Source organism: Impatiens glandulifera, chromosome 1 (assembly GCF_907164915.1).
Source record: "Impatiens glandulifera chromosome 1, dImpGla2.1, whole genome shotgun sequence".
In the NCBI taxonomy this organism is placed as follows: domain Eukaryota; kingdom Viridiplantae; phylum Streptophyta; class Magnoliopsida; order Ericales; family Balsaminaceae; genus Impatiens; species Impatiens glandulifera.
In genome coordinates this window covers 13,526,936-13,545,447 of record NC_061862.1, presented here as the reverse complement: position 1 = coordinate 13,545,447, position 18,512 = coordinate 13,526,936, and the positions used below count along the sequence as shown (strand labels likewise).

Below are 18,512 nucleotides of genomic sequence, written 5' to 3'. Positions count from 1 at the left end.
TTTTTCTAGATTGTTCACGACATGACGAGAGAAATTGGTTTTTAGTTGTTCGTAATTTTGTTGCTAGAACTCCATTAAATTCATTTGATCTAGAAATCGACGACTTTTGTTGGTGTATTGTTTTTGGCAAGATCACAATGAAGAAGAATATGATCAATAAATTATTCGCTCTTCAAACAAATATTGCATCGGCTAGCGAAATAAAATCATTTCTTTTTCAATTTGTCTCAATTGATAGCTTTCCAATTAGAAAATGAGATTTTTGATAAAACAAATTATTTCCACACCTCTCTCCAAGGAAACCGGGATGGAGTTCTTTGGAGAGACACATGTTAAATATAACTAGTTTTAAAATTGGGAGAGCCAGACAGTCAATAAACGTTGGTAGGAATATCTATGAGGAGATTCCGTCTCCCCTCCTTTTTGACATTATTGAGTAGTATTTTGGAAACAAAGAAATTTACATCAAATGCCTTTGAGTTTGAAATACAAACAATTTTTCTTATAAGTATATGGGAAATACAACACATGTTGCACATTATCAGTGAAAGAAGATTCATGAACACATGAATGCAGATATTGGAAGAAATTTAAATAACTTAAGCCAAACAAGGCAACATGCTTTGAAATTGGTGGTGTCTAGCCAGCCATTACAAACAAAGCTCACACTAGACTAGAATATAGGGGCCAATCTCTGGGAGTAATTGTAAATGTGTATAATGAACAACTATAAGAACTTGAGAACTGGATTTTTTTGATCAAACAACACACTAGTATATGTACATGAATAATGATAACTAACCATAATATAAGATTAAGATGTAATGTATGCTCCATTCCATGGCTGGATTACAACCAGTGCTTATTTATTGTCTGTAATAACTTTTTTTACTGTCACGACTTAACAAGTAGTGGTTCATCATCATCTTCAATATCCCAACTCAGATCTTCTTCTTCCTCCATGCCACTCAACCGCTTCCGAATTTCAGCTTTGTTTGGGCTCTCACTTGTTGTAGCCGCCTTGGTTGTTTCATCACTGTCTTCAATCTCATCCCAGCTAAGATCTTCTTCATCGTTTAATGAAGGCTGGGTCGAGACAACTGATAAATCACTATCCTTACAAGATTCTCCATTCTCAGTCTTCCCCCCTTCTGAACCAGATTTTACATCAGGAGGATGCATTTCCTCCCCATAAACTGCCTCTTTCGGTTCTGCAACTGCGACTTCCTTTTCTTGCTCCACCTTCCGCTTGGGCAATTCCTCCTCTACATAATCATCTTCCTCCACATCCCAACTCAAATCTTCCTCCTCTTCCATTGATATTGCCCTCTTGACAAGCTCAGACCTTGCATCTTCAGCTTTCCTCAACTTATATGCCCTAAAGAAGTACCTGCTCCAGAAAGTTTCATCATCAACCTTACTGGGAACAATCTCTTTATGGATATCATCAATCACTCCGTTTTCTTCAATCAAGTTTTCAATCTCCCCACTCTTCTCTTCCAACAGAAAACCCAATTTCCAATCTTTGAACTCATCCAACTCATCAGGTTGTTCACAATAAGTCTTCAAATCACACTGAATCGAACGAATTTGCGCATCAAGTCTACTGTACGGTTTTGAATTAAGATTCAGATTTTGCTGACTGCTGCCAGCACTGTATTGCTTGAAATCGGAGGATTCAGCATCAGAATCGCCAGCAAGGATTGAGTCCTTACCATGAGATATGATCTCAGTCACCGTATTCCCAAACACATCAATTACCTGTCCAACCGACTCCAAAGACTCCTGAGCGACAGCGGCTCCAGCCTCTAGCGACGCCGGGAGGTCTCTCACAGCACGACCGGCAACTTCACGGATCACCGCCGTTTCCTTTCGCAAACCAGTTCCGAACTCTTCTAAATCCCTTCGGTAAGTCTCAATCACCGATTCAGACTTCGTGGCCAGGGTTTTCATTAAGCCGCCGAACGACCAAGCATTGGCAATACCAGAGATTGATGACATGGGTCTTGGACTACCCACCACCTCCGATGTGCAAGATTCGTCGATTGGATCTTTGGGTTTTGATTTGGATGGTGAATGAAGGGTATCATCTTCTGGATCAAAGGGTTGTAGATCTTCGGAGAAAACAGACTTGAAGAAATTCATGTTGAGAGATAAAAATGGGATCTTTTTCTGTAGAGGGATAAAGTATAGAGTTGTGAAATGATGGCGCCCCTTATTTATTTACCGTTTATATATATATTAAAAATAATATTCATATATATATATATATGGAAAAATATATATATTATCTTCTTTCTTCTTCTCCTTCATCTTCCTCATTCATCCCAAATCCCTGAAATTCATCAAAAAGCTTCCATTTCTGTAATTGTATGAGTAATTATATAAATATGTTTTCATGAACATTATTGTTCAATAGTCGAAACATGAGAGGCTACGATCGGATCAATTCATTCCTGCCGGACGAGTTGATCCTCGAGATTTTCAGGCGGATCCACGCGAAGTCGAACCGCGACGCCTGCTCCTTGGTCTGCAAGAGATGGCTTGGGCTCGAGCGGATCAGTCGAGATAAGCTTCGAATTGCTGCTTCCTGTAAACCTGACGCCCTGACCAAACTGTTGGCTCGTCAATTTATTAATGTTAAGAATATCTACATCGATGAGAGGCTTCCATTTCCTCTTCCGGTTTCGTTTGTAAGTCTCTTCTTTGTCTGTGTTCGTTATTGTCTAGCTTCAGATGGGTTTACCCAGAACTTGATTCGAGATTTTTGTATCTTTTCTGTTGAAGTTATTGGTAGATTTTACATGTTCTATCTGAATTCTTATGATTTGGTTTATTGGAGAAGTCTCATTCTGTGCACTAGTTGTGAATTGGTTGGTCTTGGAACCAGAATAAAGAAACCCATTAGTTGGTTTTAGTGATTTTATTTGGTTTGAATATGATATGTCTTTCTCCTACTTCTGATATTTTCTCTATGTAGATTAGCACGAGAGGTTACTTGATTCAGAGAAGTCGATGAAATATGTTATTAGCTAAAATGGTTTAACTTTTTCTAGTTGGGATTTTACTGTTTATGTAGGGAAGAAGACGTGGTGGAGATCAGCCTCGATTTTTATCCGTTAACCTTCCACGTGCACTTGAAGATGAAGAAACGAGTTCACATAGTTTATCAGATGCTGGTTTGATAGCTATAGGTGAAGGATTTTCAAAGCTTGAGAAATTGAGCCTTATCTGGTGTTCTAATGTGACAAATGCTGGTTTAAAATCTATTGCCGAGAATTGTGTCTCCTTGAGATCTCTGGATTTACAGGTGATTGTCTGCTCCGTCAGATCATTATTTTCTGAAAATCTTTCAATTCTTGTAACCTTTCTCTAGTCTTCAAGTAAAAAGAAAAAAATTACTTTGTACTTCTGTTTAATTATGGAAAAAGTGACCATGAATCCTGAAATTTTTATGGTGTTGCTTCATTGCCATTGGTTCATTCCTTCTCACTTATCTCTTTTTAGTTCAAGTAAGAGATAATTTGTTCCTTTACACTGAACATATCTGTGCACTGTGTTTTTGTACCATATTTACTGCATTTGTTCCTTTATACATGCCATTTTAGAAATCTTACCAATATCATGGTTCTGTTTTCCCTTTTCGCTTATCTTGGTACATTTCTTGTATGCCCTTACCTATTGTTGCAAAAGTTATTGTGGTGACTAATAGATATTTTATTCTTGTTAGGGGTGTTATGTTGGTGATCAAGGGCTAGCAGCTGTTGGGGTTTGCTGTAAGCAACTTGAAGATCTGAATCTTCGATTTTGTGAGGGAGTAACTGACGCAGGCTTAATTGAGTTAGCTTTTAGTTGTGGAAGTACATTACAATCTCTGGAGATTTCAGCTTGCACAAGGATAACAGATCTTTCTTTAGAAGCAGTAGGATCTCACTGCAAAAATCTTGTAACTTTGTCATTGGACTCTGAACAGATCAACAATAAAGGGGTTATTGCTGTGGCAAAAGGGTGTCGTCTACTTAAAGTTCTAAAGCTGCAGTGCATTAATGTAACAGACGAGGCTCTGCAAATGGTTGGCATGTACAGTTCATCATTAGAACTCCTGGCTCTTCACAGTTTCCAGAGATTCACTGACATGTCAGTCATTCCTCCTGCATAATCATTTATAATATCAATTTTAAAATGGTTTCCCATTTTTCCTTCTATGACATTAGAATATGAGATAATTGCTTGGATATAGGTTACTTAACCTTCATGCATTTTCACTATATATGATACATTCCTGAGGCATGAATCCTGAAAAGAAATGTGTTGCAGTCTTTTATGTGTGAAGATGTTAGACGGATGCTTAAAAGATTTTTCACAATAGACAATTGTGAAGGAGATTAGTTTTTTAAGAGATTTACCAAGATTGTAGTGTTGTAGAGATTGCATATTTATAAGAACAAAAAGATGAACAATTTACTCAGGCACTCATTTTTTTGCATTTCTTTTATGGAAGCTCATCCAGGAGTTTATACGCAATCGGTAAAGGGTGCAAGAGTCTGAAGAATCTTACCTTAAGTGATTGCTATTATTTGAGTGACAAAGGGTTGGAAGCAGTTGCATCTGGCTGCTTAGAACTCACACATCTTGAAGTTAATGGATGCCACAATATTGGCACGAAAGGACTGGAATCCATTGGTAGATCTTGCAGGTATGGTCTTCCCTAATTACCCTCTGCACATTATGCCTTAGATCTGAGATAGTTTGTAAGACATGTATGAATAAATTCTAAATCTGTGTTTGACCATCCCATTTGTGTCAAAAGATAATGAATGAGCTTGTTTTAAAATCAGATTTTCTAATATGCCATCTATTCTAGGGTTCTTTCTTTTTTTTATTATAAAAGTTAAGGTGAACACTTTGAGAAACTGAGTTTTTTTTAAGTAAACACTATGAGAAATTGAATAAGCATAAAGGAAGCAACTATTATTGTATGAATGCTAAAGAAGTTGACTTTAAGAGGAAAAAATATATATACTTGGCTGCATGGATGAACTAAATGATTTAATGATCCTTCATGAAATTTTCTTAATCCTTTCTTCCCTAAGGATGTTGCCACTCCTGAGCTTGACCCAGAAAGGATCAAAGGATTAATACTCAACTCGGTAGGAAAAAAAAACTCAGCTCTTGTTCAAACCACTAGTATTCCATTATAGTGATACCTAACTGTCATTAAATGAAATCTTGATATCTAGGTATGCCTTGTACAACACTCTCAGCCTGTCTTGAGCTTATAATTTCCAGGTTTCTGAACAGTTGATCACATCTGTAGACAAACCCTGTCATTCCACAATGGGGATAACATTCCAATGAATCAAAGAATGTCCATTTAGACAATGTTTCCAAATTCCCAAGCTTGCTATATTTTGGTTGTTTATGATGATTAAATAATTTGGTAGGTTGGATTCGTTATTCATTTGGAGAGAGTGTAACCTCTTGTTCATTACTCTATATTGCAGGAACCTCTTAGAATTGGCTCTATTGTACTGCCAAAAGATAGGGAATGAAGCTCTTGCTGAAATTGGCAGAGGCTGTAGCAACTTGCAAGCCCTTCACTTGGTAGATTGTTCCAGTATTAGTGATGACGCAATATGTAGTATAGCCAAAGGATGCAGGAACCTGAAAAAGCTTCATATACGTCGATGCTACGAGGTATTCATTTAGATAGCTCTCGCATATATTACTAAGAATTCATTATTTTATCAGATAGTGATTCTTGAGTTTTTCTTTTCGCATTTTAAACCCATGTCTTGTTATAGCCCAAGTTCTGATTGGCTGCAGCATGTCTTTCATATATTCTGTTATATGTTTCAATAACTAATTTGACTACTTGTTTTCTGGCTTAATAGGTTGGTAATAAAGGAATTATAGCTGTGGGCGAGAACTGTAAATCCCTCACTGATCTCAGTCTTCGGTATTGTGATCGGTGAGAACCACTCTATATAATCCTTTAATTATCTCAGTGCTAGAGCATAAGACCTTGTTTCTGAGATCATCAATCCCATCATCAACTAAAATACTCTTACTTTGTTTTTCTTTATTACATTATTACAAAGGACATTTTTGTCAGTTAACCCAAATAGTCTATGTTTTCATCAAACAATATATATATATATATATATATATATATATATATATATATATATATATATATATATATATATATATATTTCAAATAGTCCTACATCAAACAAGCACTAGAACCGTAATAAGTATTCACTAATTTATTGACATGCTACTTCTTGACTTGATTGTTATTTTGGGGGGTAATTATTCTTATACAAGATGAAAATGCATTTGGTAGGGTAGGAGATGAAGGAATGATTGCTATAGGTCAAGGATGCTCCTTAACTCACTTAAATGTCAGTGGGTGTCACCGAATAGGCGATGTTGGAATGACTGCCATTGCAAGGGGCTGTCCTAGTCTGACTTACCTTGACGCGAGTGTTCTTCAGGTTTGTAATCTTTTACTCAAAAAAGGTAATTCATTCATTCATTCACATAATGACAGTGCTCTTAATTTTTGGTAGGATTTGGGAGATGCAGGAATGGCTGAATTAGGGGAAGGTTGTTCATCACTAAAGGACATAGTACTGTCACATTGTAGACAAATAACAGATGTGGGTCTATCGTATCTTATCAATAAATGCAAATTGCTTCAGACTTGTCATATGGTATACTGCCCTCATATTAGCTCAGCCGGGGTTGCCACAGTGATCTCAAGCTGTCCAGACATAAAGAAAGTGTTGGTCGAAAAATGGAAAGTTAGTCCTAGGACTAAAAGGCGGGCTGGCTCAATCATCTCCTATCTATGTGTCGATCTCTAGAAACAAAACCCGCAATAAGCTTTGGGTTTGCGGGTGATCATATTTTACTCTAGCCCGACCAGCCTTGAGCTATATAGTTTGTTTGTGTGTGTGGTTACTAGTTCTGTTCACAAATAAAAAGATTGAAAACTGATTCCATAAAAGAGAGACATGTTGTTCTTGAATTGTGTTTTTTTCATTTTTAGACTATTGTTTTCTTTGAAGTAAGCTAGTAAAACATAATTATTCCACTTGGCAAATTATATATGTTTCTATTTCTTTATATAAGACTTTTATTATTATTATTTTTCAGTAATTATCATTAGGGTTTAGGAGATTTTTTATTGTATGTTTATTTAATTGATCAAAAAAGCATTTTCATCCAATTAGTCCATTCTGTATGTGTATTTTTTTTTTCTTTTCATTGAATTGAAAAAAAACAAAAATATTTGAACCTGACGTGAATCGAACACGCAACCTTCTGATCTGGAGTCAGACGCGCTACCATTGCGCCACAGATCCTTTTTGTTATTATATTAAATAAAATATATAATATATATAGTTTTTAATGCAATTATTTATTTGCATTTTGTAAAATGAAATAAGTTTTGTATTAAATACCTTATTTTTTTACCTGCTTGTATTAAATGCATTATTTGTAAAGGATACAACAAAATGATTTTAAAAGATAAATGGAAGATAGTTTACACCAAAATACAAATTTGCATTAGATATAGATTGGTTCATCAAGTAATTTTCATGAACTTTATTGTAAACCAAATAATGAACAGAATTTAATACATCATATATTAAGCAGAAACAAATTTGAGTTTTATTTACTCGTTCGAGATACTAGGAATGGTTATATATTCGAACTAAGCTGAGTGGCTCGAAGGGTAACCAATGCCATGGCGTTTATTAGGATACAACATGAACACGGTTCCAGATATAGCACCAATAACAGGAGGAATAGTCATAAGCAACACTTTCTCAGTAGACACGAAACTCGGGTAAAAACACTCCACTGTGTTGGAATCTAGTAAAGACAATGCAGCAAAAACCGCCAACGAGAAGAAACCATGCACAAAATCCCCGAACCGGATCTTATACTTTGACAAGTCTAGTGATGCCGAGGCAGAGGAGGAAGGCCACAGCCCTTTGAAGGTGGCGATAGCATAATGGGTAATGCCGTCTTTACCAATGTAACTGTCGGTGAAGGTGGTTAAGAAGCAAGACAGGCCACATACAGCTATAAGGGCAGCGGACAAGTATTTGTTGACGAGGTGGCATTTGCCGTTGTTGGTTAGGACAGGATTGAGGAATTGGAAGATGAAGACGGTTCCTGTTGGAAGGAGTTTTACGAGGCTTCCTAGCCCGGTAAAGGCCATGTGTTTCATGTTTTTGATCGAGTATTTCGCCATATCTTTTGGTTTTCTTTCTTTTATGTAAGAAATTGTTTGTTTTTGTATGTGAAGAATTGGAAATGTTGTTATTATATAGAGGTGGCTATGCTAGAATTGCTTCAAAGAAAGATTAGCTATAATATAATCTACATGGTAGCTTGGATTGCATATCAGAAGTGTTGTTTTGATTGTTTAGCTTCTACTCATTTGAAAAGATAGCTCCACTTTGTACAAACATTTTCTCATTTTCACACTTTTTTACTACAATACAACAGAGATGGGATTATCGGTTAATAAATTTTAATTTGACTACAAGTCAAAATAGAGATGTGATACTATTTTCTGAGAAATAATCATAATTTTATTTTAACTTTAAACATTCTAGATAAAAATCAAGTGATTATATTTTAATTTAAAACATTTTAAGTAAAACTTACTTTATTTCAACTTAAGTGTTTTAAGTGGAATCAAATTGCGACTTAAGTCATTTGAGTGAAAATCAAGTCATGTACCAAAAGTATTTTGAGTGAAAATCAAGTAATTTTGATGGAAATCAAGCCTTATACTTTTTTTTCTTCAATAAAACACTATATAAAACTAGATTTGTCCACTTACACCAGTGAATTTTCTTGTTAGTAGTTAATCCCCACCAAAATTTAGCAATTGTTCAAATAAGAGATGAAATAGTCTCTTTTGGAAATTGAAAAAAATTGACATAACATGGTTGAGAATGGCTTGAAGAACGTATTTAATCAACACCTCTTTCCAACTTGATTAAGTACCGTTGCTTTCCAATTATGAGTTTTTTTCTTCAATTTTTTATCTAACCACGGAAGTCTTTTGATTTTTGATCCTCCTCAATCAAGAGGAATTCCAAGATATGGACCAACATTATCTGAAAATGACATGTTAAGCAGATTTGAGATTCGAAATCTTTCTAGAGACGATGTATGTTAATTTATTGAATATCAACGACAATTTATTGAAAATAATTGACTGTCCAGTGACATAGTAGAATCAATGAAGGATACCTTTGATTGTATTACAATTAAATGATGTAGCTTTCATGAAAAATAATGAATCATCAGCAGATAAATGGTGTGATAAAATAGGCCTTTCCCGTGATATTGTTAAGCCAATGAAACTTCCATTTGTCACAGTTTCTTTAATTAAACTATTGAGAACTTTTATGACAAATAAAAACAAATATGGAGATAATGAATCTCCTTGTCTCAAACCCGAGTCGGTTTAAATGATTGTTGTGGTTGCCCATTTAGAAGAAGTTGATACTCCTCCGAAAATACACAATACATAATCATATAAATAAATTTAGCATCAAAACACGATCCTAATAGAACTTTTTCAATGCAATCACATTCCACATGATTGTAAGCTTTATTAAGAATTGTTTTTTTTTATCATTTTCCATTTTGTCTTCTTGATTTAAAATTATGCATTATCTCATGAGCAATGATAATGTTATATTGAATAAGCCTCCCCTTAATAAATGTTGATTGTTCTTCTGAAACAATAGAAGACATCATTGGTTGAAGTCTATTAGCCATAATCTTTAAGAAAATTTTATAGTTGAAATTCCATAAGACAATATGCCTGAATTGTTTCACTGTTTCTGGATTCTTTCCTTTTTAAATTAGGCATATATTTGTCTTATTAAGTTTCGAAAGAAACCATCCATATTCAAAAAAAAGTCTTGAACTGTTTGGATCACATCAATTTCAACATGATCCCAAAAAGCGTGATAAAATTGTCCCGACAATCCATCTGGGCCTGGAACCTTTGTAGCGCCCATACTAGTAGTCACAACTTTAATTTCATCTCTAGTTGGTGGTGTTAAAAGGTCTTGATTCATAGTTACAATAATCATTGGTCTGATTTTATCAAGAATCTACGAGAAATGTCTTTGTCCATTTGATGTATATAATTGGCAATAATAATCTTAGAATGTTCGTGAAATTTCAAATTATGTTCGCATGAAAATTTTTGAATTATGATCCCCATTTTTATCTTGAAAATTTTATTGACTCAACGTCTTTGAATTGTGCTCGCATGAAAATTTTGGAATTACTACCCCCATTTTTATCCAATTATTCTTTGAACTACTACCCCAAAATTTCTCTTCTTGTGTCCAAAGTTTTTGAAGTTATTTTTTCAATAATATCATTCATTCTATTTTGGTTAACTTCTAAAAGAGATTGGTTAAATAAATTCGTCAATTGAGCCTCAATTTTTTTAATTATGTTGTTAGGATTAGAAAAAACGTCTTTTACTCCATTTTGTAAATCTAGATAACATTGATTTACAATTTGCAACCAAACTACACTATGGTTGTAAATGCTGGTTGTATTTCCATCCATGAATAAGTGGTTCTTCCGAGCTCACGTCATCCAACCAATAAGCCTCAAATTTGAAATGATTTTTCCGATATTGTGTCAAACCTTCAAGTTTATTCTCAATGGAGGAAGTGTCATAACATCATTTTCAAAGAGGAGTCTCCATTGAACATTAATTAAAGCTCTATCTAATCTTCTTTGTAAATAATGTTCTCGATCTCTATTAGTAGACCATGTTAGTTGACATCTTTTAATTCCAAGATCCATAAATCTACATTCGTCCATCATTTCATTGAATCTATTAACCCATCTTTTGTCTAACCATAACGTTTGTCCAAGTTTCAAATAGACAAAATATTTCATTGAAGTCTACACAACAAAGCCATGAACTTTGTACATTTTTTGACATATATCCAAAGTAAATGTCTATCGCTTTCAATTGGGCAACCATAAATGAATGAAAATTTAAATGATTTTTGTTGATCAATCAAGTAAACTTCAAGATCCACTAGATTTTGTATAATATAATTAGGGGTGAGCATTGGGTGGTTTAATCCGAAATCCAATCCAATTCGAATCTTAAATACTAATTCGGATTGGATATTTCGGATTGAACTGAGATCGGATCGGATTGAGTTCGGATTGAATTAAATCGGATTGAATTAGGATTATCCAAATTATCCAAACTATCTAAATAAAAATATTTTTTTAATTAATTTTCTTTAAATTAAATTTCATCTCAATATAATATATATTTTATTTATCTATCACTTGACAGCGATATTTATTTTTATTTTTTTTTGTTTCTATTTTTATTATTTTTTTCAGATTCAAAATTAAAATAATAAAAAATTGAATTTAAAAAAAAATTAAAAAAAAAATTTAAAAAAAAAAAATTGTTGACTAATTCAAGCTGAAATCTATAAATATTTTTTAGTTTGGATTATCCAAACCATTTTCAATCCAATCCGTATCCGATCCGTATTAATTAGTAAAATGGTTTGAATTACGGATTGGATAAACTTAGTTTGAATTTAATACGGATCGAACAAAACGGATTGGTTTTACCCATTTGCTCACCCCTAAATATAATTAATTATTACATCAATACATTATGTGTTCCACATGAACGTCATTTCTCCAACAAGATCTATTGGATCACATCCATGACAAGAGTCAAACTAAATAAACAAAATATTTTTTTAACTTTAGATAACATTATACGAGTTTCTGATAAACAAAGTAACAGGGCTTTTGAAGTTTACAAATATCCCTAAGGGATTGAATTGTCAAGGAAGAACCAAGACCTTGACAATTCCAAGCGATGAGACTCACTTAATCCCATGGGGTTGTTGTGGGACAACCTCCTCAACCCCTTCAAATTGTGTTTCAATATTCATGACTTGTATCTCCATTGTAACCAATAATTATCCATCCTCTCAAGCCCTTGACTTATTTTTCGTTTTTCAACCCTTTTTTCTGACCTGTCTGTTGGGGTGTCCGGCCATTGGGCTTGGACTACTAATATATATTATATTATTATATATTATAATGATATATTATATATTATATTATAATGATATATTCTATATTATCATATATTATTTTATAGTATTATATAGTATTCTATACTATATAATAGACATTAAGGTTTCCAGTCACAACACACAAGTTTGAGGGAAACACGACAAAGAGCAAGACGAAGGCAGACGTTAAAAAGAAAAAAAGAGTTTTTCTTCAACTACTTTCACTTCTCTTTCTAGATAGTTCTTAAAGGTTTAGGTAATCTTTTTAATTGTAAATCTTATTTTGTAAGAACTTTGTATTGCCCATTATAAACGATATTATAGTGGATGGTTTAAGTGGCCTAAGGGTCCCGTGGTTTTTTACTCTTGTTTAAGGGTTTTCCACGCTAAATCTCGTGTCTCTTTTTTTCTTTTTCATTGTCTGTTTGGTTGAAAGAAGATTGATAGCTTATAAACAGGGCACTAAAACTAAAAAGGAATATATTACGCATTAGGTTCTTTTTATCAACAAGTGGTATCAGAGCAGGTTGTACTCATTGTGCTGTTTATAATAATGGAGAGCAATACGAGTAGAATGATTACTCTTAATGGCTCCAACTATCATGTGTGGAAAGAGAAGATGGAAGATCTTCTCTACGTCAAAGATTGTTATTTACCTGTGTTTGCTGATGGAAAGCCAGAAAATAAAACCGATGAGCAATGGACCTTAAGTCATCGTCAGGTGTGCGGCTATATTAGGCAATGGATGGATGATAATGTTCTCAACCATGTTAGTGAAGAGATACACGCGAAGGATCTATGGAGAAAACTTGAAGAGTTATATGCTCGAAAGACTGGTAACAACAAATTGTTTTTGATCAAACAGATGATGGGCTTGAAGTACCAAGATGGAAGCACCATGTCCGATCACTTGAATACATTTCAGGGGATTATTAATCAACTAGCTGGAATGGGTATCAAGTTCGATGATGAAGTACAAGGGTTATGGATTCTTGATACAATGTCAGACTCATGGGAGACGTTCTTTTCATCACTGTCTAACTCAGCCGCAAATGGTATTTGTACTATGGAGGTGTTGAAGAGTAGCGTCCTCAATGAAGAGATGAGAAGAAAATCTCAAGGTTCTTCTTCATATTTTGATGTCCTACTTACTGAAAGAAAAGGGAGGATTAAGAGTAGAGGCCCAAATGAGAGGAGTAGAAGCAAAAGCAGATCTGGTAACAATTCTAATACTAAGTGTTATCATTGTGGCAAAAAGGGGCACATCAAGAAATTTTGCCGAACGTTACTACGAGAGAACAAAAATACAAATGATAAAGAAAGGAAATCTGATGATGGTGACAAACATGAGAAAGTCAATGCTACCACCGATGATTTCTTTTGTTTGTATGACAATGATGTTAATCTCGTTTGCCATGAGACTAACTGAGTGATTGATAGCGGTGTTTCAATACATGCCATATCGCGGAGGGATTTCTTCACATCATACACTTCTAGTGATTGTGGAAGTGTTAGAATGGGTAACGATGGTACTGCCAAAGTTATTGGTTTTGGAAACGTGTTCCTAAATCTTGAAAATGGCAACACGTTGGCTCTGAAAAATGTGAAGCACATCCCCGACATCCGTATGAATTTGATCTCCACTGGAAAGCTCGATGATGAAGGCTTTTGCAATACTTTTCGTGACGGAAAATGGAAGCTTACTAAAGGCTCATTGATATTGGAAAAGGGAGAAAAGTGTTCCTCGTTATATATGATGCAAGCAACGATTGCAGATTCTTCAATCAATGCAGTTGATGATGAAGAAAATGTTGAGCTTTGGCATAACAGACTTAGTCATATGAGTGAAAAAAGTTTGATGATATTGGCTAAGAAAAGCCTTCTCTCTAAAGTGAAGAATGATTCTTTAAAGAAGTGTACCCATTGTTTAGCAGGGAAATAGACTAGAGTTGCATTCAAGAATGTTCCTCACTCGCGTAAACCAAGTATATACTTGATTTAGTATATTCTGATGTGTGTGGTCCTATGAAAACAAGGACACTTAGTGGTGCCTTATATTTTGTGACTTTTATTGACGATCATTCAAAAAAGAATTGGGTATATACTTTAAAGTCTAAAGATCAAGTGTTAGATGTTTTCAAACAGTTTCATGCTCTTGTGGAAAGACAGACATGCACAAAACTTAAGTGTGTTCGGACTGATAATGGTGGTGAGTATTGTGGTCCTTTTGATGAGTATTGCAGGAAACAAGGAATACGACATCAAAAAACACCCCCGAAGACACCTCAACTAAATGGTTTAGCTGAGAGGGTGAACCGAACACTAGTTGAAAGAGTGAGATGTTTGCTTTCGCAATCACATCTTCCAAAATCCTTTTGGGGTGAGGCTTTGAATACAGTGGTACATGTTTTAAATCTCACGCCAAGCGTTCCTTTGGATTTTGAGGTGTCAGACAAGATATGGTCGGGAAAGGAAGTTTCTTATGAACATCTACACGTATTTGGGTGCAAGGCTTTTGTTCATATTCCGAAAGATGAACGATCTAAGCTTGACATAAAGACGAGACAATGTGTATTCACCGGTTATGGGCTAAATGAGTTTGGTTTCAGATTCTATGATCTAATTCAGAAAAAGCTCATTAGAAGTCGAGATGTTGTGTTTATCGAAAACCAGAACATAACATATATTGATAAAATAGAAATAGTTGAGAAGAATTTCGTTGATTCTATTGAGATAGATCCAGTTCCTACACATGCAGCGCATCCTAATCATGGGGGAGATGTGTCAAATGATAGTGATGGCATTGTTATTGATGAAATTCCGCCGACCAGTAATCCAGATGAAAATGTTGATGAAGAAGTTCAAGATGAACCAGTTGAACCTTTTTTGAGAAGATCTATTAAAGAGCGTCGTCCATCAACGATGTACCCTTTAGGTGAGTATGTGATGCTCACAGATGCAGGGGAGCCAGAAACCTACCAAGAAGCAATTTCTGTTGATGAGAAAATGTCGTGGTTAAAAGCTATGGAAGAGGAGATGCAATCACTTCATGAGAATCACACTTGGTAAAGTTGCCACGAGACAAAAAGACTCTCAAGAACAGATGAATTTACAGGATTAAGAACGAAAATAACAATTTACAACCAAGATACAAGGCTCGGTTGGTTGTTAAAGGGTTTGGTCAAAAGAAAGGTATTGATTTTGAAGAGATATTCTCTCCGGTTGTGAAGATGTCCTCGATCTGAGTTTCTCTTGGTATAGCAGCATGCTTGAACCTAGAGATTGAACAACTTGATGTGAAAACTGCATTTCTTCATGGTAATTTAGAAGAAGAAAATTATATGGAGCAGCCAGAGGGATTCAAAATCAAGGGAAATGAGCATCTCGTGTGCAAATTGAAAAAGAGTTTGTATGGTCTCAAACAAGCTCCAAGGCAATGGTACAAGAAGTTTGACTCTTTTATGATGAGTCATGGGTTCAACAAGACATCGTCAGATCACTGCGCATTTGTTAAAACATACTCGAAAGATGACTTCATTATTCTTCTTTTATATGTTAACGACATGTTAATCATCGGTCATGATACTAGCAAGATTGATATACTGAAGAGAGAGTTAAGCAAATCTTTTGCAATGAAAGATTTGGGACCGGTGAAGAAGATACTCGGCATGAATATTTCTCGTGATAGAAAAATCGGGAAACTTTGGTTATCTCAAAAAGACTACATCGAGAAAGTTGTTGAAAGATTCAACATGAGTAAGGCCAAGACGGTTTGTTCTCCACTTGCAGGTCATTTCAAGCTCACTTCTGAGCAATGTCCTAAGAGTGAGAACAAACCGTCTTGGCCTTACTCATGTTGAATCTTTCAACAACTTTCTCGATGTAGTCTTTTTGAGATAACCAAAGTTTCCCGATTTTTCTATCACGAGAAATATTCATGTCGAGTATCTTCTTCCCAAATCTTTCATTGCAAAAGATTTGCTCAACTCTTTCTTTAGTATATCAATCTTGCTAGTATCACGACTGATGATTAACATGTCGTCAACATATAAAAGAAGAATAATGAAGTCATCTTTCGAGTATCTTTTAACAAATACACAATGATCTGACAATGTTCTAAGAGTGAGAAGGAGGAAGAAGAAATGAGCAGAGTTCCTTATTCGTCTACTATCGGCAGTTTGATGTATGTCATGATTTGCACTCGGCCTGATATTGCTTATTCTGTTGGAGTAGTTAGTAAGTTTCTCTCAAATCCTAGTAAAGAGCACTGGGAAGCTGTGAAATGGATATTAAGATATCTGAGAGGTACTTCCAGAGTGTGTTTGTGTTTTGGCGGTAGTGATCCTATGCTAGTTGGGTATACAGATTCAGATATGACATGTGATGTTGATTCCAGGAAGTCTATTTCAAGATTTCTGATGACTTTTGCAGGGGGAGCTGTTTCATGACAATCAAAGCTGCAAAAATGTGTTGCGTTGTCCACCACAGAAACTGAGTACATTGCAATTACTGAGGGTTGTAAAGAAGTTTTGTGGATGAAGAAAATTCTCAAAGAGTTGGGTTGTAGCCAAGAGAAATTTGTTGTGTTTAGCGATAGTCAGAGCGCTATCCACCTCTCCAAGAACTCGTCATTTCATTTTAGATCAAAGCATATTGATGTGAGATACCACTGCATTCGAGACATGCTTGAAACAAAACAATTGTACTTAGAAAAAGTGCACACCAGTAAGAATGGATCAGACATGTTGACGAAGACTTTGTCGGGAGAAAAGCTTGAAGCTTGTCGGCGAAGAGCGGGCCTGTTGGAGCCCACCATATGAGTCGGAGGGGGAGTTTGTTGGGGTGCCCGACCCATTGGGCTTGGACTACTAATATATATTATAATGATATATTATATATTATCATATATTATTTTATATTATTATATAGTATTCTATACTATATAATAGACATCAAGATTTTCAGTCACAACACACAAGTTTGAAGTAAACACGACAGAGAGCAAGACGAAAGCAGGCGTTAGGAAGAAAAAATGAGTTTTTCTTCAACTACTTTAACTTCTCTTTCTAGATAGTTCTTAAAAGTTTAAGTAATCTTTTTTATTATAAACCTTATTTTGTAAGAACTTTGTATTGCCCATTATAAACGATATTATAGTGGATGGTTTAAGCGGCCTAAGGGTCCGGTGATTTTACTCTTGTTTAAGGGTTTTCCACGCTAAAGCTCGTGTCTCTTTTTTATTTTCCATTGTCTACTTGGTTGAAAGAAGATTGATAGCATATAAACAGGGCACTAAAACTAAAAGAGAATCTGTTCCGCATTAGGTTCTTTTTATCAACACCGTCAGCCTCCTTTTGTGATGAATCACTTCAAGATTTTTGAGTCTCTCATCAAACTCCCACCACAAGGTTCAGACCCAGTTCTAACACTAGATCTGTATTTTCAGTATTAAGTGACATGCTACCATTAGTAAAATATACAACTTCAACAAGATCTGAATCAATAGCCACTTTTTCAACTTCCTCATAACCTCTATTCGATTTTCTGAAATATTAGTGCACTTCTTTATTCCAACATCACTGTCATCAATATTATGAAGCAAATCTTTATTGATAATTTGTTCACCATTCTTCAATGCATTAGTATTTATTCCACCCACATTTGAAATATATGAAGAGGAAGTGTGTTATTTGTAATAATTTCACACATTTCATCTTCATGTGTTGCAGATTCTGTCATATTTCTTACCCCAATTGACATAAAACCTAGTGATATTGTATTTCCAGCATTAGTAGAATTAACTTCATCTTTAATAATTGATTTACCTCTCTTTTGAGGTTTAAACTTTCATGGGCCGACACTCATTATTTACTAGTGATTTAGGATTGTGAATATGTAGATTCTCAATATTATTAGACAGTGAATGTCATATTTTTTCCCTCATCAAATTCACACTTGAATCAGTCAAATGATGTTCAATCAACCTTCGGTCTTCATCATTGTTTATGTTATTCGTTGCTTCCTCATTCTCATTCAACATTGTAAGATTAAATAATGCATAAAATTACATAAGTGGAGCATTGTTATCCGGTTTGCATGGTTGTATAAATCCATTAGATGCTCTCAAACCAGGACCGTATTCCAGATTATGAAGCAACAATGTCTCACAATTCAGATAATCATGTCCGAAACATCAATTCTGATAATCATGTCCGAAACATCCAAATTATAGCAAAAATCTCCAACTTCTTCATATCGAAAGGGGATCCAAAGTTTATCTTCACCATCTCGCATTAGCCACATACCTTTTGCAAAGGTCTCGTTACATTAAAAAGAACTCTAACCCTAAGATACCCTTTGAAGGATGCCAAATAATCAAAA

At 34.9% G+C, this 18,512-nt stretch overlaps 3 protein-coding genes and 1 non-coding gene across 5 annotated transcripts; 1 reads left to right on the top strand and 3 right to left on the bottom strand.

Annotated features, from left to right (window-relative positions):
* Positions 1 to 538: 538 nt before the first annotated feature.
* LOC124919106 (BSD domain-containing protein 1-like) lies at positions 539 to 2,197 on the bottom strand. The gene has a single exon (XM_047459266.1). The coding sequence runs from the start codon at positions 2,143 to 2,145 to the stop codon at positions 895 to 897; it is 1,251 nt and encodes a 416-aa protein (XP_047315222.1). The 5' UTR covers positions 2,146 to 2,197; the 3' UTR covers positions 539 to 894.
* Positions 2,198 to 2,296: 99 nt separating this feature from the next.
* Positions 2,297 to 7,134, top strand: LOC124919105 (F-box/LRR-repeat protein 4). Of its 2 annotated transcripts, XM_047459265.1 has the most exons (8): positions 2,300 to 2,693; positions 3,080 to 3,310; positions 3,731 to 4,137; positions 4,511 to 4,696; positions 5,505 to 5,697; positions 5,895 to 5,971; positions 6,350 to 6,500; positions 6,576 to 7,134. In XM_047459265.1, exons 1-8 carry the CDS (start codon positions 2,427 to 2,429, stop codon positions 6,870 to 6,872), a joined length of 1,809 nt encoding a protein of 602 aa, XP_047315221.1. In that variant the 5' UTR covers positions 2,300 to 2,426; the 3' UTR covers positions 6,873 to 7,134. The 2 variants fall into 2 exon arrangements, with proteins under 2 accessions (XP_047315220.1, XP_047315221.1); XM_047459264.1 differs by having other exon boundaries at positions 2,297 to 2,693; positions 4,502 to 4,696; positions 6,350 to 6,684.
* A 167-nt stretch (positions 7,135 to 7,301) lies between these two features.
* TRNAW-CCA lies at positions 7,302 to 7,373 on the bottom strand. Its single transcript has one exon. It is a non-coding gene; the product is annotated as a tRNA-Trp (tRNA).
* Positions 7,374 to 7,554: 181 nt separating this feature from the next.
* On the bottom strand, positions 7,555 to 8,338 carry LOC124921531 (protein DMP2-like). Its single transcript, XM_047462201.1, has one exon. It carries the CDS (start codon positions 8,270 to 8,272, stop codon positions 7,727 to 7,729), a length of 546 nt encoding a protein of 181 aa, XP_047318157.1. The 5' UTR covers positions 8,273 to 8,338; the 3' UTR covers positions 7,555 to 7,726.
* Between the last annotated feature and the right edge of the window lie 10,174 nt (positions 8,339 to 18,512).

Bases quoted from the DNA above. Each gene is read 5' to 3' on its own strand.
- LOC124919105 (XM_047459265.1), top strand. From the start codon at position 2,427: ATGAGAGGCTACGATCGGATCAATTCATTCCTGCCGGACGAGTTGATC. The intron at 3,311-3,730 runs GTGATTGTCTGC...TATTCTTGTTAG, and splicing joins TGAGATCTCTGGATTTACAG to GGGTGTTATGTTGGTGATCA. The intron at 4,697-5,504 runs GTATGGTCTTCC...TCTATATTGCAG, and splicing joins TCCATTGGTAGATCTTGCAG to GAACCTCTTAGAATTGGCTC.
- LOC124919106 (XM_047459266.1), bottom strand. From the start codon at position 2,145: ATGAATTTCTTCAAGTCTGTTTTCTCCGAAGATCTACAACCCTTTGAT.
- LOC124921531 (XM_047462201.1), bottom strand. From the start codon at position 8,272: ATGGCGAAATACTCGATCAAAAACATGAAACACATGGCCTTTACCGGG.